General features: G+C 48.2%; 1 protein-coding gene across 1 annotated transcript in view; it reads right to left on the bottom strand.

Annotated features, from left to right (window-relative positions):
• LOC109884518 (NIMA-related kinase 7) overlaps window positions 1-25,759 on the bottom strand; it is a gene marked incomplete in the record, with an annotated part of 165,777 nt that overhangs the window by 32,925 nt on the left and 107,093 nt on the right. The window contains 3 exon segments of the mRNA XM_031785534.1: window positions 4,692-4,799; window positions 5,238-5,346; window positions 22,811-22,921. Of these exon segments, the coding sequence (XP_031641394.1) occupies window positions 4,692-4,799; window positions 5,238-5,346; window positions 22,811-22,921 (328 nt within the window).

Below are 25,759 nucleotides of genomic sequence, written 5' to 3'. Positions count from 1 at the left end.
GAAGTCAGAAATAACATTATAAATACTCACTTACCTTTGATGATCTTCACAGAATGCACAAAAATGTTTATTTTGTTCGATAATGTCCATCATTTATGTTCTAATAGCTCCTTTTGTTAGCGCGTTTGGTAAACAAATCCAAACTCACGTTGCGCGTTCACTAGGAGCAGACGAAATGTCAAAAAGTTCCATTACAGTCCGTAGAAACATGTTAAACGATGTATAGAGTCAATCTTTAGGATGTTTTTAACATAAATCTTCAATAATGTTCTAACTGGAGAAATCCTTTGTCTGTAGAATTGCGTTGGAACAGAGCTCGCTCTCACGTGAACGAGCATCACGAGCTCAAGGCATTCTGCTAGACCTCTGAATCATTCCCCTCTCATTCGGCCCCACCCCACAGTAGAAGCATCAAACAAGGTTCTAAAGACTGTTGACATCTAGTGGAAGCCTTAGGAAGTGCAACATGACCAATATCCCACTGTATCTTCAATAGGGAATGAGTTGAAAAATGACCAACCTCAGATTTCCCACTTCCTGGTTGGATTTTTGCCTGCCATATGAGAGCTTTTAGCTTTTAGCTGTGAACGTGTCTAACTAATAATAAAAACTAGATATGAATTAGTTTGAATAAACCCATGACGTGGAATACTATAAGAGTTTACAGCATATGTATCTGTGCAGAAATAAAAGTGCACTTTTTATTGTGGGTTTGTTTTTTAATTGGGATGTGAAAACATTTGTATCTCTAAATGTCAGGTCTGCATAATAAAGTGTGCCCTCCAATTCTAAAAAGATCAGAGAGGGAGAGAGAGGTGGGGTCAGAGAGAGAGGCGGGGTCAGAGAGAGAGGGAGAGAAAGGTGGGGTCAGAGAGAGAGGCGGGGTCAGAGAGAGAGGGAGAGAAAGGCGGGGTCAGAGAGAGAGAGAGAAAGAGAGGCGGTGTCAGAGAGAGAGGGAGAGAAAGGCGGGGTCAGAGAGAGAGAGAGAAAGAGAGGCGGTGTCAGAGAGAGAGAGAGAGAAAGGCCTCCAGTATTTATGCTGCAGTAGTTTATGTGTCGGGGGGCTGGGGTCAGTTTGTTATATCTGGAGTACTTCTCCTGTCCTATTCGGTGTCCTGTGTGAATCTAAGTGTGCGTTCTCTAATTCTCTCCTTCTCTCTTTCTTTCTCTCTCTCGGAGGACCTGAGCCCTAGGACCATGCCCCAGGACTACCTGACATGATGACTCCTTGCTGTCCCCAGTCCACCTGGCCATGCTGCTGCTCCAGTTTCAACTTCCACCTGACTGTGCTGCTGCTCCAGTTTCAACTGTTCTGCCTTATTATTATTCGACCATGCTGGTCATTTATGAACATTTGAACATCTTGGCCATGTTCTGTTATAATCTCCACCCGGCACAGCCAGAAGAGGACTGGCCATCCCACATAGCCTGGTTCCTCTCTAGGTTTCTTCCTAGGTATTGGCCTTTCTAGGGAGTTTTTCCTAGCCACCGTGCTTCTACACCTGCATTGCTTGCTGTTTGGGGTTTTAGGCTGGGTTTCTGTACAGCACTTTGAGATATCAGCTGATGTACGAAGGGCTATATAAATAAATTTGATTTGATTTTGATTTGAAAGGCGGGGTCAGAGAAAGAGGGAGAGAGAGGCGGGGTCAGAGGGAGAGAGAGAGAGAAAGAGGCGGGGTCAGAGAGAGAGGCGGGGCCAGAGAGAGAGGGAGAGAGAGGCGGGGTCAGAGCGAGAGAGAGGCGGGGTCAGAGCGAGAGGGAGAGAGAGGCGGGGTCAGAGCGAGAGGGAGAGAGAGGCGGGGTCAGAGCGAGAGGGAGAGAGAGGCGGGGTCAGAGCGAGAGGGAGAGAGAGGCGGGGTCAGAGCGAGAGGGAGAGAGAGGCAGGGTCAGAGCGAGAGGGAGAGAGAGGCGGGGTCAGAGCGAAAGAGAGAGAGAGGCGGCGTCAGAGCGAGAGAGAGGCGGGGTCAGAGCGAGAGGTAGAGAGAGGCGGGGTCAGAGAGAGAGGCGGGGTCAGAGAGAGAGGGAGAGAGCTGGCTTGCGAGAGAACAGTTTTTAGTTTTTATCAGTCTCGGCGTTGTGTGTGCGTGCGTGTGTTGCTATGGAGGTCTCCTGGTGCAGCTGATTAAAGAGCATCAGCCTACCTGCCTGCCTGCGTCAGCATTCATTCATTTACAATTAAAACACACAAATGTATTCATGCAGATGAACTAGAAGTCATGTTGGGATTGATTTCCATTATTACAGTTGGTTAAGACAACTGAGCTGCATTCTAGGGGAAGAGAAGATAATATGGTCATGGTAAACATGTATGAATGGAATCATCTGGTTCCTCTACTGGGCTATGAGCCTGGACCACCAACTAGCCAGCACCTCCCTCCTCTACTGGTCTCTAGCCAGCACCTCCCTCCTCTGCTGGTCTCTAGCCAGCACCTCCCTCCTCTGCTGGTCTCTAGCCAGCACCTCCCTCCTCTGCTGGTCTCTAGCCAGCACCTCCCTCCTCTGCGGGTCTCTAGCCAGCACCTCCCTCCTCTGCGGGTCTCTAGCCAGCACCTCCCTCCTCTGCTGGTCTCTAGCCAGCACCTCCCTCCTCTGCTGGTCTCTAGCCAGCACCTCCCTCCTCTGCTGGTCTCTAGCCAGCACCTCCCTCCTCTGCTGGTCTCTAGCCAGCACCTCCCTCTTCTGCTGGTCTCTAGCCAGCACCTCCCTCCTCTGCTGGTCTCTAGCCAGCACCTCCCTCCTCTGCTGGTCTCTAGCCAGCACCTCCCTCCTCTGCTGGTCTCTATCCAGCACCTCCCTCCTCTGCTGGTCTCTAGCCAGCACCTCCCTCCTCTACTGGCCTCTAGCCAGCACCTCTCTCCTCTACTGGTCTCTAGCCAGCACCTCTCTCCTCTACTGGTCTCTAGCCAGCACCTCCCTCCTCTACTGGCCTCTAGCCAGCACCTCTCTCCTCTACTGGTCTCTAGCCAGCACCTCCCTCCTCTGCTGGTCTCTAGACAGCACCTCCCTCCTCTGCTGGTCTCTAGACAGCACCTCCCTCCTCTGCTGGTCTCTAGCCAGCACCTCCCTCCTCTGCTGGTCTCTAGCCAGCACCTCCCTCCTCTGCTGGTCTCTAGACAGCACTCTACTAGGCTGGTCGAACTCATTAAAGCCCCAAACTTTCAGACACAAACACACAGGCACACACATTTCACCGCCCCTCATGCAGAGAGAGACATGGGGAGAGAAGGACAGAAAGAGGGAGGGAGGGAGGGAAGGAGAGGGGAGGGGGAATGAGAGATGAAGGGGGAGAGAAAGGGGGAAAGGGAAGAGGAGGGAGAAAGAGGGTGGGAAAATAAGTCAGTATAGAGGAGAGAAAGAGAAAGAAGAAAAGGAGGGAGGGTGAGAGAAATAGATGATGAGGAGGAGAAAAGGGAGAGAGCGAGAGAGCAAAGGAGAGTAAGTTTGAGAAAGACAGTTGGATAGACAGTGAGGCAGCTCGAGAGAGAGGAAGATGGGGAGAGAAAAAGAGGGGGGTATGGAGAGAAAGACAGCAGGAGAGGCGGGGGGTATGAAGAAATACCCAGCAGGAGAGAGAGGGGTACGGAGAGGAGGACACAGCAGGAGAGAGGGAGAGGGGTACGGAGAGAAAGAGGAGAATGAAAGCCAAAGAGGCTTTTGGGAATGGATGATCCTGGGTCTCTATGTCCGTGAGGGAGATTAACCCTTTATGGAGAAACTTTCCTCCCCTCTATTCTCCTCTCCTCTCCCCTCCCCTTCATTCTCCTCTCCCCTTCATTCTCCTCTCCTCTCCCCTTCATTCTCCTCTCCTCTCCCCTTCATTCTCCTCTCCCCTCCCCTCCATTCTCCTCTCCCCGCCCCTCCATTCTCCTCTCCCCTGCACTCTCTCCTCTCCCCTGCACTCTCTCCTCTCCCCTGCACTCTCTCCTCTCCCCTGCACTCTCTCCTCTCCCCTTCACTCTCTCCTCTCCCCTTTACTCTCTCCTCTCCCCTTCACTCTCTCCTCTCCCCTCCATTCTCCTCTCCTCTCCCCTCCATTCTCCTCTCCCCTCCATTCTCCCCTCCCCTCCATTCTCCTCTCCCCTTCACTCTCCTCTCTCTCTCTCATTCACTTGCTCTCTCCTCACTCACCCTGGCCATGGGGCTGAAGGAGCAGCCTACTCACAGAAGACCTTAAGGGGGCGCTGTGGTCCCAACTTTAAGGATCCTGCCCATATCTAGTCATCATGCTGTTTACATAGCCTAATACTGGCTTTCTGTTTTTCAAATGTAAGATTAACACAGTCAGTGTGAGGCGCTCTCTCAATCCTATTATTTACAATTAAGTAAACATGTTCATTACTGTTTATTTGAAAACATCCCGTCTTGGGCAAGTTTTGGAGAACATGATGATATGAATATTTTTGACACAATCCCCACCACAACACAACCACAGTGTCGGCCACCGTTTCATACAACAGTCAGAGCCGTATGTCAGGCAATGGTGAGGCGTGTTCCAGACATGTTCCGCCCAGACAACAGGTCAGGGGTCAAGGCAACAGGAAGAGACTAACTGGCCAATGAAGAGGCAACGGCCCCACAGTTGCCTTTAGAAGGCCTCATCCCCCCAGTTTTATAACACACATGGTTCTGGGCTACACCAGCTAATCAAACACATCCCCACACTTTGTGTGTGTTTGTGTGTGTGTTACCTAGAGAATGGGCAGCGGTGGTTTTGGAGCTGAAGAATCTTCCCAGTCCCAGATCTCCCAGCTTCACCACTCCTGTGGCAGTTATGAACACATTAGCTGGCTTGATATCTGTAGAGAGGACAGGGCACGCAGTTCAAAAGCCTGTGTGTGTGTGTGTGTGTGTATATGTGTGTGTGTGTGTATATGTGTGTTTGTGTGTGTGTATATGTGTGTGTGTGTGTGTTTGTGTGTGTGTGTATATGTGTGTTTGTGTGTGTATGTGTGTGTGTGTTTGTGTGTGTGTGTATATGTGTGTTTGTGTGTGTATATGTGTGTGTGTGTGTGTGTGTGTGTGTGTATATGTGTGTGTGTGTGTATATGTGTGTTTGTGTGTGTATATGTGTGTGTGTGTGTATATATGTGTGTGTGTGTGTGTATATGTGTGTGTGTGTGTGTATATATGTGTGTGTGTATACATGTGTGTGTGTGTGTGTGTGTGTGTGTGTGTGTGTGTGTGTGTGTGTGTGTGTGTGTGTGTGTGTGTGTGTGTGTGTGTGTGTGTAGTACCTCTGTGCATGACCCGTCGAGAGTGCATGTGTTCCAGCGCACTGCACAGCTGGACAAAGTACTTCCACACGGTCCTCTCTGGAATCAACCTCCGCTGCTTCTTAAAGTGCTGCACACACACACACACACACACACACACACACACACAACACAACGTCAGATAACACACACGTGATCGGGTGTCCTTTCGGGCGAAGCACAATTGGCACAGCGTCATCCGGGTCGGGAAGGGTTTGGCCGGGGTAGGCCATCATTGTAAAATAATCATTTGTTCTTACTTCTTGTGGCTGCAGGGGCAGTATTGAGTAGCTTGGATGAAAGGTGCCCAGAGGTGCCCAGAGTAAACGGCCTGCTCCTCAGTCCCAGTTGCTAATATATGCATATTATTAGTAGTATTGGATAGAAAACACTCTGACGTTTCTAAAACTGTTTGAATGATGTCTGTGAGTATAACATAACTCATATGACAGGCAAAAACCTGAGAAGAAATCCAAACAGGAAGTGGGAAATCTGAGGTTGGTCGATTTTCAACCCAGCCCCTATTGAATACACAGTGGGATATTGGTTATGTTGCACTTCCTAAGGCTTCCACTAGATGTCAACCGTCTTTAGAAACTTGTTTGAGGATTCTACTGTGAAGTGGGGGCTTATAAGGGTTGTTTGCCAGACCCCTGGCTCAGAGTGCCACAGGCTCTGAGGCGTGGTCACGAGAGAGTTAGCTCTCATTCCATTGCTTTTCTACAGACATAGGAATTCTCCTGTTGGAATATTATTGAAGTTTTATGTTAAAAACATCCTAAAGATTGATTCATACATCGTTTGACATGTTTCTACGGACAGTAACAGAACTTTTTGACATTTCGTCTGCAACTTGGGAACGCGCTTCATGACTTTGGATTTGTTTACCAAACGTGCTAACAAAAGTAGCTCTTTGGACATAAATGATGGATATTATCGAACTAAATCAAACATTTATTGTGGATCTGGGATTCCTGGAAGTGCATTCTGATGAAGATCATCAAAGGTAAGTGAATATTTATAATGCTATTTATGACTAATGTTGACTACCCAATATGGCGGATATCTTTTTGGCAGCTTTGTTGTCTGAAAGCTGTACTCAGATTATTGCATGGTTTGCTTCTTCCGTAAAGCTTTTTTGAAATCTGACACAGCGGTTGCATTAAGGAGAAGTGTATCTATATTTCCATGTCTAACAATTGTATTTTTATTGACATTTATAATGAGTATTTCTGTAAATAGATGTGGCTCTCTGCAATATCACCGGATGTTTTTGGAACTACTAAACATAACGCGCCAATGTATACTGAGATTTTTTTAATATAAATATGAACTTTATTGAACAAAACATATATGTATTGTATAATATGAAGTCCTAAGAGTGTCATCTGATGAAGATCATCAAAGGTTGGTGATTCATTTTATCTCTATTTGTGCTTTTTGTGACTCCTCTCTTTGGCTGGAAAAATGGCTGAATTTTTCTGTGACTTGGGGGTGACCTAACATAATCGTTTGTGGTGCTTTCACTGTAAAGCCTATTTGAAATCGGACTCTGTGGTGGGATTAACAACAAGATTACCTTTAAAATGGTATAAAATACATGTATATTTGAGGAATGTTAATTATGAGAATTCTGTTGTTTGAATTTGGCGCCCTGCACTTTCACTGGCTGTTGTCATATCGATCCCGGGATTAACGGGATCTCAGCCCAAAGAAGTTTTAACTAAATATGTATAATATAACTGACGTACCTAGTTAAATAAATGTTAAAGAAAAGAAAAATACACACATACTGGGGAGGGGAATTTGAAATTGATTTCACAATTTAAAAAAATATTATGATATAATATGAGATATCAGTATAGTCGAAATACATGTGTTTTAAAGAGGAAAAAAATAAACAAAATTCAACTCTGTGCACTCTGCTTTTTGTTTCAGCCGTGAGAGGAGCAGGGGCCGACACAGAGGATAAGAGAGAGAGAGAAAGTAGACAAACCGACTCACTCAAGTTAAACAAACTTGTTGATGTGATATCTATCATCTCATCTGGTAATGTCTGTCTTGACTGCATCACATCTATAAAAGATGCTAGCTAGCTACACTAGCCCGCTAAGTTAGTTATTCAGCTAGCAAACTACACTAGCCCGCTAAGTTAGTTAGCCAGCTAGCTAGCTACACTAGCCCGCTAAGTTAGTTAGCCAGGCTAATGGAGACAATTTTTCTGCTTTTTGTGTCCCGGTCTACAACAACTCCAATCATATGAAACAATAGCATACCTGATGGTTAATCATTGTAGCCTCCCTCTCTACCTCCCTCTCTCTCTACCTCCCTCCCTCTCTCTCTGCCACTCTCCCTCCCTCTCTACCCCCCCCCCCCCTCCTTCTCATTTAGCCAACTTAATTGCGTAATTTTAATTGCATCTTTCATTGATTAGAAATCTCCCACTTTGGCCTCCCGAGTGGCACAGCGCTCTAAAGTGCTAGAGACGTCACTAAAGACCCGGGTTCGATCCTGGGCTGTATCACAACCGGCTGTGATTGGGAGTCCCATAGACACAATTGGCCCAGCATCGTCCGGGTTAGGGGAGGGTTTGGCCCAGCATTGCCCCCCTAATGGTTTGGCCGGGGGGGGCTTTACCTGGCTCATCGCGCTGTAACGTTTCCTTGTGGCAGGCCGGGCGCCTGCAGGCTGACCTCGGTCATCAGGTGAACGGTGTTTCCTCCGACACATTGGTGTAGCTGGCTTCCGGGTTAAGCGGATGGGTGTTAAGAAGAGCAGTTTGGCGGGTCATGTTTCAGAGGACGCAATGACCCGAGCCCGTTGGGGAGTTGCAGCAATGAAAAAGTTCGAAATTGGGGAGAAAAAGAAATGTCCCACTTCACTTGCTACACATGGAGCCTCTGCCAGTACCGCTGCTTGGATCAACTGACAATAACAAGCTACCGGTCTTTCTTATTTATTTATTTATTTTACCTTTATTTAACCAGGTAGGCTAGTTGAGAACACCTTTATTTAACCAGGTAGGCAAGTTGAGAACAAGTTCTCATTTACAATTGCGACCTGGCCAAGATAAAGCAAAGCAGTTCGACACATACAACGACACAGAGTTACACATGGAGTAAAACAAACATGCAGTCAATAATACAGTATAAACAAGTCTATATACAATGTGAGCAAATGAGGTGAGAAGGGAGGTAAAGGCAAAAAAGGCCATGGTGGCAAAGTAAATACAATATAGCAAGTAAAACACTGGAATGGTAGTTTTGCAATGGAAGAATGTGCAAAGTAGAAATAAAAATAATGGGGTGCAAAGGAGCAAAATAAATAAATAAATTAAATACAGTTGGGAAAGAGGTAGTTGTTTGGGCTAAATTATAGGTGGGCTATGTACAGGTGCAGTAATCTGTGAGCTGCTCTGACAGTTGGTGCTTAAAGCTAGTGAGGGAGATAAGTGTTTCCAGTTTCAGAGATTTTTGTAGTTCGTTCCAGTCATTGGCAGCAGAGAACTGGAAGGAGAGGCGGCCAAAGAAAGAATTGGTTTTGGGGGTGACTAGAGAGATATACCTGCTGGAGCGTGTGCTACAGGTGGGAGATGCTATGGTGACCAGCGAGCTGAGATAAGGGGGGACTTTACCTAGCAGGGTCTTGTAGATGACATGGAGCCAGTGGGTTTGGCGACGAGTATGAAGCGAGGGCCAGCCAACGAGAGCGTACAGGTCGCAATGGTGGGTAGTAAATGGGGCTTTGGTGACAAAACGGATTGCACTGTGATAGACTGCATCCAATTTGTTCAGTAGGGTATTGGAGGCTATTTTGTAAATGACATCGCCAAAGTCGAGGATTGGTAGGATGGTCAGTTTTACAAGGGTATGTTTGGCAGCATGAGTGAAGGATGCTTTGTTGCGAAATAGGAAGCCAATTCTAGATTTAACTTTGGATTGGAGATGTTTGATATGGGTCTGGAAGGAGAGTTTACAGTCTAACCAGACACCCATGTATTTGTAGTTGTCCACGTATTCTAAGTCAGAGCCGTCCAGAGTAGTGATGTTGGACAGGCGGGTACGTGCAGGTAGCGATCGGTTGAAGAGCATGCATTTAGTTTTACTTGTATTTAAGAGCAATTGGAGGCCACAGAAGGAGAGTTGTATGGCATTGAAGCTTGCCTGGAGGGTTGTTAACACAGTGTCCAAAGAAGGGCCGGAAGTATACAGAATGGTGTCGTCTGCGTAGAGGTGGATCAGAGACTCACCAGCAGCAAGAGCAACCTCATTGATGTATACAGAGAAGAGAGTCGGTCCAAGAATTGAACACTGTGGCACCCCCATAGAGACTGCCAGAGGTCCGGACAGCAGACCCTCCGATTTGACACACTGAACTCTATCAGAGAAGTAGTTGGTGAAACAGGCGAGGCAATCATTTGAGAAACCAAGGCTGTCGAGTCTGCCGATGAGGATGTGGTGATTGACAGAGTGGAAAGCCTTGGCCAGATCAATGAATACGGCTGCACAGTAATGTTTCTTATCGATGGCGGTTAAGATATCGTTTAGGACCTTGAGCGTGGCTGAGGTGCACCCATGACCAGCTCTGAAACCAGATTGCATAGCAGAGAAGGTATGGTGAGATTCGAAATGGTCGGTAATCTGTTTGTTGACTTGGCTTTCGAAGACCTTAGAAAGGCATGGTAGGATAGATATAGGTCTGTAGCAGTTTGGGTCAAGAGTGTCCCCCCCTTTGAAGAGGGGGATGACCGCAGCTGCTTTCCAATCTTTGGGAATCTCAGACGACACGAAAGAGAGGTTGAACAGGCTAGTAATAGGGGTGGCAACAATTTTGGCAGATAATTTTAGAAAGAAAGGGTCCAGATTGTCTAGCCCGGCTGATTTGTAGGGGTCCAGATTTTGCAGCTCTTTCAGAACATCAGCTGAATGGATTTGGGAGAAGGAGAAATGGGGAAGGCTTGGGCGAGTTGCTGTTAGGGGTGCAGTGCTGTTGACCGGGGTAGGAGTAGCCAGGTGGAAAGCATGGCCAGCCGTAGAAAAATGCTTATTGAAATTCTCAATTATGGTGGATTTATCAGTGGTGACAGTGTTTCCTATCTTCAGGGCAGTGGGCAGCTGGGAGGTGGTGTTCTTATTCTCCATGGACTTTACAGTGTCCCAGAACTTTTTTGAGTTAGTGTTGCAGGAAGCAAATTTCTGCTTGAAAAAGCTAGCCTTGGCTTTTCTAACTGCCTGTGTATAATGGTTTCTGGCTTCCCTGAACAGCTGCATATCACGGGGGCTGTTCGATGCTAATGCAGAACGCCATAGGATGTTTTTGCGTTGGTTAAGGGCAGTCAGGTCTGGGGAGAACCAAGGGCTATATCTGTTCCTGGTTCTAAATTTCTTGAATGGGGCATGTTTATTTAAGATGGTTAGGAAGGCATTTAAAAAAAATATCCAGGCATCCTCTACTGACGGGATGAGATCAATATCCTTCCAGGATACCCCGGCCAGGTCGATTAGAAAGGCCTGCTCGCTGAAGTGTTTCAGGGAGCGTTTTACAGTGATGAGTGGAGGTCATTTGACCGCTGACCCATTACGGATGCAGATGAGGTGCACTATTAAAACTGTTATAAAACTGATGTTTTATTTAAAATGTCATTGTCTAAACTTGTCACATAGATAATTCAATTAAATTTTAGACAAAGCTTTTGAATCAAAATAGGCCTATATTTGTTTTGCTCAAAAATCTATATTCTAGCAAGATATTCAAATAATCAAATAACTGCCCAGGTTCAAGAATAATTTTTAAGCCTTGAGACAATTGAGACATGGATTGTGTATGTGGGCCATTCAGAGGGTGAATGGGCAAGACAAAACATTAAAGTGCCTTTGAACGGGGTATGGAAGTAGCTGCCAGGCACACCGGTTTGTGTCAAGAACTGCAACGCTGCAGTTTCCCATGTGTATCATAAATGGTCTATGACCCAAAGGACATCCAGCCAATTTGATACAACTGTGGGAAGCATTGGAGTCAACATGGGCCAACATCCCTGTGGAACCCTTTCAACACCTTGTAGTCCATTCCCCAATGAATTGAGGCTGTTCTGTGGGGAAAAGGGGGTGCAACTCAATATTAGGATTTTGTACAGTCAGTGTGCACAAACTCTGCTGATCCTTAAAGCGCTACACACACACACACACACACACACACACACACACACACACACACACACACACACACACACACACACACACACACCTAGTTAATATGATGCAGACCTCGCGCTTGTTCCCTCTTTTTCTTCCCCTCACTCTGCCGTTTCCCTCGTTCCTCTCTCTCGTTCCCTGTTTCCCTCGTTCCTCTCTCTCGTTCCCTGTTTCCCTCGTTCCTCTCTCTCGTTCCCTGTTTCCCTCCCTCTCTACCGTTCTCTTTCTTTCCCTCTCAATTCCAATCCTCTCTCTACGGTTCTCTACCTCTTTTCCTCTACCTCTCCCCTTTCTCTCATACCAAGGCCCTTCTCATTTTCATTACGCTGCGGTGGAGCACATGAGTTCTCAGAAACAGAGAAAAGCAAAATGCTCACATCTGGTACATAGTTTCTCCATATATACGTAACCCGGTCACACACAAACTACAACCACACAACACACAATACCCCTGCCACCGTAACCCCCCCCCCACCCTCTCAGCATGACCTCATTCTCTCCCAGATGTCACAGAAACAGTCACAGTGCGACAAGACTACCGGAAATCAACGGTCCTAGCCGCTGTCAACGGTCCTAGGCGCTGTGTACAGTCCTAGCCGTTTTCATCGGACCTAGCCGTTGTCAACAGTCCTAGCCATGTTCAACAGTCCTAGCCGTTGTCAACAGTCCTAGCCGTTGTCAACAGTCCTAGCCGTTGTCAACAGTCCTAGCCGTTGTCAACAGTCCTAGCCGTTGTTCAACAGTCCTAGCCGTTGTCAACAGTCCTAGCCGTTGTCAACAGTCCTAGCCGTTGTCCAACAGTCCTAGCCGTTGTCCAACAGTCCTAGCCGTTGTCCAACAGTCCTAGCCGTGTTCAACAGTCCTAGCCGTGTTCAACAGTCCTAGCCGTGTTCAACAGTCCTAGCCGTGTTCAACAGTCCTAGCCGTGTTCAACAGTCCTAGCCGTGTTCAACAGTCCTAGCCGTGTTCAACAGTCCTAGCCGTGTTCAACAGTCCTAGCCGTGTTCAACAGTCCTAGCCGTGTTCAACAGTCCTAGCCGTTGTCAACAGTCCTAGCCGTGTTCAACAGTCCTAGCCGTGTTCAACAGTCCTAGCCGTGTTCAACAGTCCTAGCCGTGTTCAACAGTCCTAGCCGTGTTCAACAGTCCTAGCCATTTAAAACAAAAACAAAAAAACACAAAAAATGATACGATGAGATGGTTAGTGATGTGAACCTGTGATGGGACAAAGTTGATGAAAGTTCAACTTCATGTGAATTATAAGCTGTGGTGTCACAATAGCCAATCGGGAAAAACTGGCTAGCTAGCTTGGCCGCTGTGCTTGTTGGGATACTGATTGGCAAACAATAGCAAACGGGAGAGTAGAGAGCGAGTGAGTTTGATCACATTGTTTTAAGAGTCCACATTTCCCCAGAAATGGACTCAACCGCACAAATGCCCGGCCGTCGGGTCTTCAGTCAACTGTCCGTTCCACAATTATTTTGTATATTTATCAACACTAGAACCGCTAAAGCAGTCATTTGACTGCTCATTTTTTTATGTATTTTTTACTCTGCAATTTTTTAAGTCATGCCCCCCTCCGTCCATGACTTTTCCTAAATAAGTCTTTAATATACACAGTGTTAGAATCTTAATATCACGAACAGAACTGGAGTTAGAACCAGTTTTAGGAGGGCATGTCATTTTTAAAAATGGTTTCCCGTCCTCCTCCCAACAGAACAGTAGGGCCTGCTCCACTCCTTCTCCCGACAGTTATGCCTGCTCCGCTCCTTCTCCCGACAGTAGGGCCTGCTCCACTCCTTCCCCCGACAGTAGGGCCTACTCCACTCCTTCTCCCGACAGTAGGGCCTGCTCCGCTCCTTCTCCCGACAGTAGGGCCTACTCCACTCCTTCTCCCGACAGTAGGGCCTGCTCCACTCCTTCCCCCGACAGTAGGGCCTGCTCCACTCCTTCTCCCAACAGTTGAAAGTGCAGTGCCCAGCTGATAATCACCCTGAAAATTTCCTCGAAACTGAACCGAAACTAATTGAACTGAAACTAATTTCACACATAACAGATGAAATAAATGAAGCATGATTGGGAGAAAGGGAGAGAATGGGGGAGTTGATGAGCGAGGGGAAGCAAACAAAATATCTAAATGGTATGTATCCTCTATCGTGTTAATCCATTCTAATCTCTAAATGGTATGTATCCTCTATCGTGTTAATCCATTCTAATCTCTAAATGGTATGTATCCTCTACTGTGTTAATCCATTCTAATCTCTAAATGGTATGTATCCTCTACTGTGTTAATCCATTCTAATCTCTAAATGGTATGTATCCTCTACTGTGTTAATCCATTCTAATATCTAAATGGTATGTATCCTCTACTGTGTTAATCCATTCTAATCTCTAAATGGTATGTATCCTCTACTGTGTTAATCCATTCTAATCTCTAAATGGTATGTATCCTCTATCGTGTTAATCCATTCTAATCTCTAAATGGTATGTATCCTCTATTGTACGTGCTAAACGGCTTTCAATATCTGGGAAAGAAATACAACGTTTAAAATGATCCACATCAGGGCAGCAGGTGAGCGAGTTTAGGAGAATGTGGTGATGAAGCTTTGTGGAACCTTACATTAGCCAGGGGACAAATGTCACCATGGACCATTTCTTCACTTCACTGTCATTGGCGAACAGGTTGCGGGCAAAGAAAACAAGTCTGACCGACACCATGAACATATTCAGATGGGAGCTTCCTCCTCCCTCTGTCAGACGGGAGCTTCCTCCTCCCTCTGTCAGACGGGAGCTTCCTCCTCCCTCTGTCAGACGGGATTTTCCTCCTCCCTCTGTCAGACGGGTGCTTCCTCCTCCCTCTGTCAGACGGGAGCTTCCTCCTCCCTCTGTCAGACGGGAGCTTCCTCCTCCCTCTGTCAGACGGGAGCTTCCTCCTCCCTCTGTCAGACGGGAGCTTTCTCCTCCCTCTGTCAGACGGGAGCTTCCTCCTCCCTCTGTCAGACGGGAGCTTCCTCCTCCCTCTGTCAGACGGGAGCTTCCTCCTCCCTCTGTCAGACAGGAGCTTCCTCCTCCCTCTGTCAAAAATAAGACGCCTGCACAGCCGTTGTACTCCATGAAGAATGACAAAACGAGGACACAAAGAGAAAACCTGAGACTATTACGCATAACAACCAAACAAAGGTATGTCAAAGATGTGTGAAAGTTAGGAAAATTGTGTCAACTGTTAGGACAAGGGATAACAGCTAAATGGAATCCAACTGAAGCCATTGGTGAAGACAAGCAGGAGCTGACAATAACGGATGATGACCGCTGTCATATCGACACTTATATTCATTAAAGCTTCATTATTGCTTTTGTACTGAGTGTCACTATTTATCAAGGCTACTTGGCCCTTATGAGGATGTTTAGGCTACGGATGTTTTCATCATTTGCCCTGGCATCTTGATGGTTGGGGTATTTATTTTTGTCATTATAAAATGAAGCTGTTACCCTGTCCCAACACATATGCTTTCTGTTTCATGGTCATAACAAAGGCTCTCCAGAAATAAAATCCATTGAACGCTGCCAATGATTATTTTCTTGCCATAGGATATATGAAATGTATTAATTACCCTGTTAGACTGGGACAGTCAGAATGAGGGTCTGTCGAGGACCAGCATATTAATTACCCTGTTAGACTGGGACAGTCAGAATGAGGGTCTGTCGAGGACCAGCATATTGCTAGACTGGGACAGTCAGAATGAGGGTCTGTCGAGGACCAGCATATTGCTAGACTGGGACAGTCAGAATGAGGGTCTGTCGAGGACCAGCATATTAATTACACTGTTAGACTGGGACAGTCAGAATGAGGGTCTGTCGAGAACCAGCATATTGTTAGACTGGGACAGTCAGAATGAGGGTCTGTCGAGGACCAGCATATTGTTAGACTGGGACAGTCAGAATGAGGGTCTGTCGAGGACCAGCATATTGTTAGACTGGGACAGTCAGAATGAGGGTCTGTCGAGGACCAGCATATTGTTAGACTGGGACAGTCAGAATGAGGGTCTGTCGAGGACCAGCATATTGTTAGACTGGGACAGTCAGAATGAGGGTCTGTCGAGGACCAGCATATTGTTAGACTGGGACAGTCAGAATGAGGGTCAGAATGAGGGTCTGTCGAGGACCAGCATATTAATTACCCTGCTAGACTGGGACAGTCAGAATGAGGGTCTGTCGAGGACCAGCATATTAATTACACTGTTAGACTGGGACAGTCAGAATGAGGGTCTGTCGAGGACCAGCATATTAATTACACTGTTAGACTGGGACAGTCAGAATGAGGGTCAGTCGAGGACCAGCATATTAATTACACTGTTAGACTGGGACAGTCAGAATGAGGGTCAGTCGAGGACCAGCATATTAATTACACTGTTAGACTGGGACAGTCAGAATGAGGGTCTGTCGAGGACCAGCATATTAATTACCCTGTTAGACTGGGACAGTCAGAATGAGGGTCTGTCGAGGACCAGCATATTAATTACCCTGTTAGACTGGGACAGTCAGAATGAGGGTCTGTCGAGGACCAGCATATTAATTACACTGTTAGACTGGGACAGTCAGAATGAGGGTCCATCGAGGACCAGCATATTAATTACACTGTTAGACTGGGACAGTCAGAATGAGGGTCCGTCGAGGACCAGCATATTGTTAGACTGGGACAGTCAGAATGAGGGTCAGTCGAGGACCAGCATATTAATTACACTGTTAGACTGGGACAGTCAGAATGAGGGTCTGTCGAGGACCAGCATATTAATTACACTGTTAGACTGGGACAGTCAGAATGAGGGTCTGTCAAGGACCAGCATATTAAATTACACTGTTAGACTGGGACAGTCAGAATGAGGGTCAGTCGAGGACCAGCATATTGTTAGACTGGGACAGTCAGAATGAGGGTCTGTCGAGGACCAGCATATTGTTAGACTGGGACAGTCAGAATGAGGGTCAGTCGAGGACCAGCATATTAATTACACTGTTAGACTGGGACAGTCAGAATGAGGGTCTGTCGAGGACCAGCATATTAATTACACTGTTAGACTGGGACAGTCAGAATGAGGGTCTGTCGAGGACCAGCATATTAATTACACTGTTAGACTGGGACAGTCAGAATGAGGGTCTGTCAAGGACCAGCATATTAAATTACACTGTTAGACTGGGACAGTCAGAATGAGGGTCAGTCGAGGACCAGCATATTGTTAGACTGGGACAGTCAGAATGAGGGTCCGTCGAGGACCAGCATATTGTTAGACTGGGACAGTCAGAATGAGGGTCAGTCGAGGACCAGCATATTAATTACACTGTTAGACTGGGACAGTCAGAATGAGGGTCTGTCGAGGACCAGCATATTAATTACACTGTTAGACTGGGACAGTGTGACGACCCTCCCACTCTGTCTGCCGTATTCTGTCTGTTCTTGTTTCCTTATTAGGATGCCGGTGGGTGGAGTTGGGAGGGTCGTCAGCTTCATGGGAAACACCTGGGCCATGTGTCTCCCAGGATAAATAGACCTCTTCCACATTCATGGAAGAGACTCTCTCCATGCAGACACCTTTGTAGATTGTGTTGTGGTTCTTGGTGGCCTTTTGTTTGTTTGCTTTGGCACCTTTCAACACCCTGCATTATCACATTCATGCATGCAAAACATTCACTTACACTACTGATTACTGATTACACACACCATTGTATATTTTCCTTAGTTGCTTTAGTTAATAAATATATATTTTGTTACTCCTTATCTCCACGTTGTCTCCCTTTGTTACGGGCTTTGAGCCGGTTCGTGACAAGTGGGGGCTCATCCGGGATCTTTGAACTATTGGTTTGGGAGACCGTGGAGGTATGTGTTTGGTTTGCATATTGAGTTTGATAGGCCCAGTATTGGTTGCCTTTGTTGTTTGGTTTGTGTGCTGCGTTGGAGAGAGAATGGTTAGTTTCCAGGCCCTGCCTAGCCTGGAAACTCTTGTTCTACTTTCTGTTGGGAAGTCAGTCTGAGGAGGTGAGTAAATCGGCTGTGTACCTCAGGAGATTTGTGTAGGGTAGTGGAACTTGCTACCCGGAGCTATAGCCTTTTTCCCCTGATAGGCTTAGCGACGTGTTTAAATTTTGGACATGTTGGGCATGGTTAAATGTTTGTTATTTTTGTGTGGTGTCTGTGGACTGAGCAGTTGTCTCGGGGGCACATCCGTGGCTTGGTGGAATTTGCCAGCATGCTGGGGAGTTCTATTTCCTTGCCAGCGGGCTACAGTGCGTAAATACCCACCGCAAATCTGCACGAAGACTAGGGTTGAGTTATTGTAGGTTTTGGGGAAGCTCCGTATCTCATCTCTCTTCTGTGGTGCTCAGGGTGATTGTCATTTCTCTGGTTGTGGTCTGATGTGCTCAGCAGAGGGGTTGAGCAAGATTATTTACTTATGACTATGGTGTCTCATGTATACAAGTTCATTCGCTTTCCATCAGAGGACCTGTTAGAATTATGTACTAAAGAACAGCTGTTGAAGATCGCTGAACACTACAAGGTTAAATGATTGAAATTAGTGAAATTCTGTTTCGTTGGCAGTGACTATGAATCGTTGGAAGTGACTATGAATCGTTGGGAGTTGTAAAAATTAAGAAGGACCCTGATGTTCTTTTCGTTGGAGTTTGTAGCTGTTGGTCTTTTGTGCCATGTTTCTGAATGTTTACGTGACTGACCATTGTTTCGGTTTGTCATGTTCTCTTTCCTGTCTGTTCCCTCCTGGTCTTGTGTTCTTCCCTCTTAAATATTGCTTCCTATGCACAAAGGTTGCTGAGGTCTGGGGAGGAGGTTGGTTGGTGCAGGTGGAGGTGTGAACACATAACCCCTCATAATGTCTGTTCCCTCCTGGTCGTGTTCTTCTTTCCTCTTAAATATTGCTTCCTATGCACAAAGGTTGCTGAGGTCTGGGGAGGAGGTTGGTTGGTGCAGGTGGAGGTGTGAACACATAACCCCTCATAATGTCTGTTCCCTCCTGGTCGTGTTCTTCTTTCCTCTTAAATATTGCTTCCTATGCACAAAGGTTGCTGAGGTCTGGGGAGGAGGTTGGTTGGTGCAGGTGGAGGTGTGAACACATAACCCCTCATAATGTCTGTTCCCTCCTGGTCGTGTTCTTCTTTCCTCTTAAATATTGCTTCCTATGCACAAAGGTTGCTGAGGTCTGGGGAGGAGGTTGGTTGGTGGAGGTGTGAACACATAACCCCTCGTCAATTTGGGACGCAGAGGCTGTGTCAATTTGGGACGCAGAGGCTGTGTCAATTTGGGACGCAGAGGCTGTGTCAATTTGGGACGCAGAGGCTGTGTCAATTTGGGACGCAGAGGCTGTGTCAATTTGGGACGCAGAGGCTGTGTCAATTTGGGACGCAGAGGCTGTGTCAATTTGGGACGCAGAGGCTGTGTCAATTTGGGACGCAGAGGCTGTGTCAATTTGGGACGCAGAGGCTGTGTCAATTTGGGACGCAGAGGCTGGTATGATGTTCCGGGGTCCTTGTTGGTCCCCGGTTTTATGGGGGGGAATGTGACGACCCTCCCACTCTGTCTGCCGTATTCTGTCTGTTCTTGTTTCCTTATTAGGATGCCGGTGGGTGGAGTTGGGAGGGTCGTCAGCTTCATGGGAAACACCTGGGCCATGTGTCTCCCAGGATAAATAGACCTCTTCCACATTCATGGAAGAGACTCTCTCCATGCAGACACCTTTGTAGATTGTGTTGTGGTTCTTGGTGGCCTTTTGTTTGTTTGCTTTGGCACCTTTCAACACCCTGCATTATCACATTCATGCATGCAAAACATTCACTTACACTACTGATTACTGATTACACACACCATTGTATATTTTCCTTAGTTGCTTTAGTTAATAAATATATATTTTGTTACTCCTTATCTCCACGTTGTCTCCCTTTGTTACGGGCTTTGAGCCGGTTCGTGACAGACAGTCAGAATGAGGGTCTGTCAAGGACCAGCATATTAAATTACACTGTTAGACTGGGACAGTCAGAATGAGGGTCAGTCGAGGACCAGCATATTGTTAGACTGGGACAGTCAGAATGAGGGTCTGTCGAGGACCAGCATATTGCTAGACTGGGACAGTCAGAATGAGGCTCTGTCGAGGACCAGCATATTAATTACACTGTTAGACTGGGACAGTCAGAATGAGGGTCTGTCGAGAACCAGCATATTGCTAGACTGGGACAGTCAGAATGAGGGTCTGTCAAGGACCAGCATATCAATTACATTGTTAGACTGGGACAGTCAGAACGAGGGTCAGTCGAGGACCAGCATATTAATTACACTGTTAGACTGGGACAGTCAGAATGAGGCTCTGTCGAAGACCAGCATATTAATTACACTGTTAGACTGGGACAGTCAGAATGAGGGTCTGTCGAGAACCAGCATATTGCTAGACTGGGACAGTCAGAATGAGGGTCTGTCAAGGACCAGCATATCAATTACACTGTTAGACTGGGACAGTCAGAATGAGGGTCTGTCGAGGACCAGCGGGTCCATGATGATCTCCATCCATAAATGTTGGTTACAGTCATTCTGTCAGCCGTGTGTGTGTGTGTGTGTGTGTGTGTGTTTACGTCCGTCCGGGTACAGTTTGTCTGTCTAGCAGTGCGTGTGTGTGTGTGTGTGTGTGTGTGTGTGTTTACGTCCGTCCGGGTACAGTTTGTGTGTGTGTGTGTGTGTGTGTGTGTGTGTGTGTGTGTGTGTGTGTGTGTGTGCGTGAGAGATAGAGAGACCTTGGCCCACAGCCAAACAAAGGCAGCATGGTGAGCCATTCTTCTCCTTGCCCTGTCATTAGCATATCAGATCAGAGGAGTGTTTGATGTCAATGGTGGAGCAGCACAAAGACCTCCTCGTCTTCCACTACAATCACTGCTCACACAATATTATGGAGTTACATGCAAATCAAGGGCCATTTGATTTGATTTGATTGCTAAGATGGTCAGGGAGGGAGAGGAAGGGAAATAAGGGGGAAGACATGTTAATTCCATCCAGGGCCTCTGTTTACATATGACTACACTGTATTTTCTTCATAATGGGTGGGGGGTGATGGCAGCCTCTGGACTGGCAATGTCTAATGAGGAAAACAGAGGGAGAGAGGCAGGGACAGAGTGGTACACAGGGGCAGAGTGGTGTGGGTGTGTATGTTTGTGTTTCAGTGCGTGTTTGTGTGTGTCTGTGTTTGTTTGTGTGCGTATGTTTGTGTTTCAGTGTGTGTGTGTGTTTGTGTTTCAGTGTGTGTTTGTGTGTGTCTGTGTTTGTTTGTGTGCGTATGTTTGTGTTTCAGTGTGTGTGTGTGTGTGTGTTTATTTATGTGTGTGTGTGTGTGTGTGTGCAGTGGGTGGCGACATTTGCAGTGTGAGACAGCGTTGCTCATTTGCAGTGTGAGACAGCGTTGGTCATTTGCAGTGTGAGACAGCGTTGGTCATTTGTAGTGTGAGACAGTGTTGGTCATTTGCAGTGTGAGACAGCGTTGGTCATTTGCAGTGTGAGACAGCGTTGGTCATTTGCAGTGTGAGACAGCGTTGGTCATTTGCAGTGTGAGACAGTGTTGGTCATTTGCAGTGTGAGACAGTGTTGGTCATTTGCAGTGTGAGACAGCGTTGGTCATTTGCAGTGTGAGACAGCGTTGGTCATTTGCAGTGTGAGACAGCGTTGGTCATTTGCTGTGAGACAGCGTTGGTCATTTGTAGTGTGAGACAGCGTTGGTCATTTGCAGTGTGAGACAGCGTTGGTCATTTGCAGTGTGAGACAGCGTTGGTCATTTGCAGTGTGAGACAGTGTTGGTCATTTGCATTGGCCAACAACGTTGGTCATTCGTAGTGGGCGACAACGTTGGTCATTTGCAGTGTGAGACAGCGTTGGTCATTTGCAGCGTGAGACAGCGTTGGTCATTTGCAGTGTGAGACAGCGTTGGTCATTTGCAGTGTGAGACGGCGTTGGTCATTTCCAGCGTGAGACAGCGTTGGTCATTTGCAGTGTGAGGCTTGTTGAGCTGCTCTGCCCAGGGTTTTACATACATACCACTCATTTTACACTGGCATGCTGTGAATACTGTGGTGGAGAGCATATATGGGAGATTCCAGCTCTGATATTTCAAACATATTTGACAGGTTAATGGAACAAACTTAATTAGATCACCAGGGCGGATCCCCGTAGTGGATCATCGTTGCTGATCATCGCCAGAGACGATGACCAACCTGTGGAAACACCAGAGATCACCGCACCATCGTGTGGTTCTCTGGAGCTCCGTTGGTAGAGTATGTCAGTTGCAACACTACGATAGTGGGTTCGATTCCCGGGACTAGCCGTGCGTAGAATGTATGCACGCATTACTGTACGTAGCTTTGGATAAAAGCGTCTGCTAAATGGCATATATTATAGATTACGGGCTAGTACGTCACCAGGACGGGCTAGTACGTCACCAGGACGGGCTAGTACATCACCAGGATGGGCTAGTAGATCACCAGGATGGGCTAGTAGATCACCAGGATGGGCTAGTACGTCACCAGGACGGGCTAGTACATCACCAGGACGGGCTAGTGGATCACCAGGACAGGCTAGTGGATCACCAGGACGGGCTAGTGGATCACCAGGATGGGCTAGTACATCACCAGGATGGGCTAGTGGATCACCAGGATGGGCTAGTAGATCACCAGGACGGGCTAGTGGATCACCAGGACGGGCTAGTGGATCACCAGGACGGGCTAGTGGACCACCAGGATGGGCTAGTACATCACCAGGATGGGCTAGTGGATCACCAGGATGGGCTAGTACATCACCAGGATGGGCTAGTACATCACCAGGATGGGCTAGTGGATCACCAGGACGGGCTAGTGGATCACCAGGACGGGCTAGTGGATCACCAGGACGGGCTAGTGGATCACCAGGACGGGCTAGTGGATCACCAGGACGGGCTAGTAGATCACCAGGATGGGCTAGTAGATCATCAGGGTGGGCTAGTAGATCACCAGGACGGGCTAGTACATCACCAGTACGGGCTAGTAGATCACCAGGACGGGCTAGTACATCACCAGGACGGCTAGTAGATCACCAGGATGGGCTAGTACATCACCAGGATGGGCTAGTGGATCACCAGGATGGGCTAGTACATCACCAGGATGGGCTAGTGGATCACCAGGACGGGCTAGTGGATCACCAGGACGGGCCAGTACATCACCAGGACGGCTAGTACATCACCAGGACGGCTAGTACATCACCAGGATGGGCTAGTGGATCACCAGGATGGGCTAGTACATCACCAGGATGGATCCCAGTGAGGAAGACTGACCTGTGTGGGACCACCAGATCTATTACCTTGATCATCCGGGAGAGGTCCCCAGCATCAGCCAGCTCCAACACAATGTTCAGCTCGTTCTCCTCAATAAATGATGCATGGTACTTGATCACGTTGGGGTGGTTCAGTTGCTGTACGAGAGGGAGAGAAAGGGAGGGGGGAGAAAAAGGGAGGGGGGGAGAAAAAGGGAGGGGGGGAGAAAAAGGGAGGGGGGAGAGGGAGGGGGGAGAGAAAGGGAGGGGGGAGAAAAGGGGAGGGGGGAGAGGGAGGGGGGAGAAAAAGGGAGGGGGGGAGAAAAAGGGAGGGGGGAGAGAAAGGGAGGGGGGAGAGAAAGGGAGGGGGGAGAGAAAGGGAGGGGGGGAGAAAAAGGGGGGGGGGGAGAGAAAGGGAGGGGGAGAGGGAGGGGGGAGAGAAAGGGAGGGGGGGGAGGGAGGGGGAGAGAAAGGGAGAGGGGAGAGGGAGGGGGAGAGAAAGGGAGGGAGGGGGAGAGGGAGGGGGAGAGAAAGGGAGGGAGGGGGAGAGGGAGGGGGAGAGAAAGGGAGGGAGGGGGAGAGAAAGGGAGGGGGAGAGAAAGGGAGGGAGGGGGAGAGAAAGGGAGGGAGGGGGAGAGAAAGGGAGGGAGATTGTTAATTTGCCTGTTGTTTATTATCTACCTCACTTGCTTTGGCAAAATGTTAACATATGTTTCCCATGCCAATAAAGCCCTTAAATTGAATTGAATTGAATCAATAACTGTTTAACTACCAATGACCCGTTCTAACACAGATATAATATACCAAAACAACGTGACAAGGAGTATGTTAAAGTGATCAAATCTTTTAAAATCATATAGTTCATTTTGGCTGGCGAAGCGACGCCGCTCTGACGTGATTAAAAACATGTTCACACCACAGGAGAAGCCATGTAAAAATACGATATAAAGACACACACAATGACACACACACACAAACACACAATGACACACTCACTCCAGCTGTATTATTGCAGCTCAGAGAGCCATCCCTGTCTTCGCCTCTCTCTCTGTCTTCGCCTCTCTCCCTGTCTTCGCCTCTCTCCCTGTCTTCGCCTCTCTCCCTGTCTTCGCCTCTCTCCCTGTCTTCGCCTCTCTCCCCGTCTTTGCCTCTCTCCCCGTCTTCGCCTCTCTCCCCGTCTTCGCCTCTCTCCCCGTCTTCGCCTCTCTCCCCGTCTTCGCCTCTCTCCCCGTCGTCGCCTCTCTCCCTGTCGTCGCCTCTCTCCCTGTCCGTCTCTCTCCCTGTCCGTCTCTCTCCCTGTCCGTTTCTCTCCCTCGCTCTCTCTGTCCGTTTCTCTCCCTCGCTCTATCTGTCCGTTTCTCTCCCTCGCTCTCTCTGTCTGTTTCTCTCCCTCGCTCTCTCTGTCCGTTTCTCTCTCTCGCTCTGTCCGTTTCTCTCCCTCGCTCTCTCTGTCCGTTCTCTCTCTCGCTCTGTCCGTTTCTCTCCCTCGCTCTCTCTGTCCGTTTCTCTCCCTCGCTCTCTGTCCATTTCTCTCCCTCGCTCTCTCTGTCCGTTTCTCTCCCTCGCTCTCTCTGTCCGTTTCTCTCCCTCGCTCTCTCTGTCCGTTTCTTCTCCCCTCGCTCTCTCTGTCCGTTTCTCTCCCTCGCTCTCTCTGTCCGTTTCTCTCCCTCACTCTCTCTGTCCGTTTCTCTCCCTCGCTCTCTCTGTCCGTTTCTCTCCCTCGCTCTCTCTGTCCTTTTCTCTCTCTCGCTCTCTCTGTCCGTTTCTCTCTCTCGCTCTCTGTCCGTTTCTCTCTCTCGCTCTGTCCGTTTCTCTCCCTCGCTCTCTTCTGTCCGTTTCTCTCCCTCGCTCTCTCTGTCCGTTTCTCTCCCTCGCTCTCTCTGTCCGTTTCTCTCCCTCCTCTCTCTGTCCGTTTCTCTCCCTCGCTCTCTCTGTCCGTTTCTCTCCCTCGCTCTCTCTGTCCGTTTCTCTCTCTCTCTCTGTCCATTTCTCTCCCTCGCTCTCTCTGTCCGTTTCTCTCCCTCGCTCTCTCTGTCCGTTTCTCTCCCTCGCTCTCTCTGTCCTTTTCTCTCTCTCGCTCTCTCTGTCCGTTTCTCTCTCTCGCTCTCTGTCCGTTTTCTCTCTCTCGCTCTGTCCGTTTCTCTCCCTCGCTCTCTCTGTCCGTTTCTCTCCCTCGCTCTCTCTGTCCGTTTCTCTCCCTCGCTCTCTCTGTCCGTTTCTCTCCCTCGCTCTCTCTGTCCGTTTCTCTCCCTCGCTCTCTCTGTCCGTTTCTCTCCCTCGCTCTCTCTGTCCGTTTCTCTCTCTCTCTCTGTCCATTTCTCTCCCTCGCTCTCTCTGTCCGTTTCTCTCTCTCGTTCTCTCTGTCCGTTTCTCCTCCTCGCTCTCTCTGTCCGTTTCTCTCCCTCGCTCTCTCTGTCCGTTTGTCTCCCTCGCTCTGTCTGTTTCTCTCCCTCGCTCTCTCTGTCCGTTTCTCTCTCTCGCTCTGTCCGTTTCTCTCCCTCGCTCTCTCTGTCCGTTTCTCTCTCTCGCTCTGTCCGTTTCTCTCCCTCGCTCTCTCTGTCCGTTTCTCTCCCTCGCTCTCTGTCCATTTCTCTCCCTCGCTCTCTCTGTCCGTTTCTCTCCCTCGCTCTCTCTGTCCGTTTCTCTCCCTCGCTCTCTCTGTCCGTTTTCTCTCTCTCGCCTGTCCGTTTCTCTCCCCTCGCTCTCTCTGTCCGTTTCTCTCCCTCGCTCTCTCTGTCCGTTTCTCTCCCTCGCTCTCTCTGTCCGTTTCTCTCCCTCGCTCTCTCTGTCCGTTTCTCTCTCTCGCTCTCTGTCCGTTTCTCTCTCTCGCTCTGTCCGTTCTCTCCCCTCGCTCTCTCTGTCCGTTTCTCTCCCTCGCTCTCTCTGTCCGTTTCTCTCCCTCGCTCTCTCTGTCCGTTTCTCTCTCTCTGTCCGTTTCTCTGTCTCTGTCCATTTCTCTCTCTCGCTCTCTGTCCGTTTCTCTCTCTCTGTCCGTTT

The sequence above is a fragment of the Oncorhynchus kisutch genome, linkage group LG13 (assembly GCF_002021735.2).
Source record: "Oncorhynchus kisutch isolate 150728-3 linkage group LG13, Okis_V2, whole genome shotgun sequence".
NCBI lineage: Eukaryota > Metazoa > Chordata > Actinopteri > Salmoniformes > Salmonidae > Oncorhynchus > Oncorhynchus kisutch.
The sequence above is the reverse complement of the archived record's forward strand: the minus strand, read 5'-3'. Positions and strand labels throughout refer to the sequence as shown.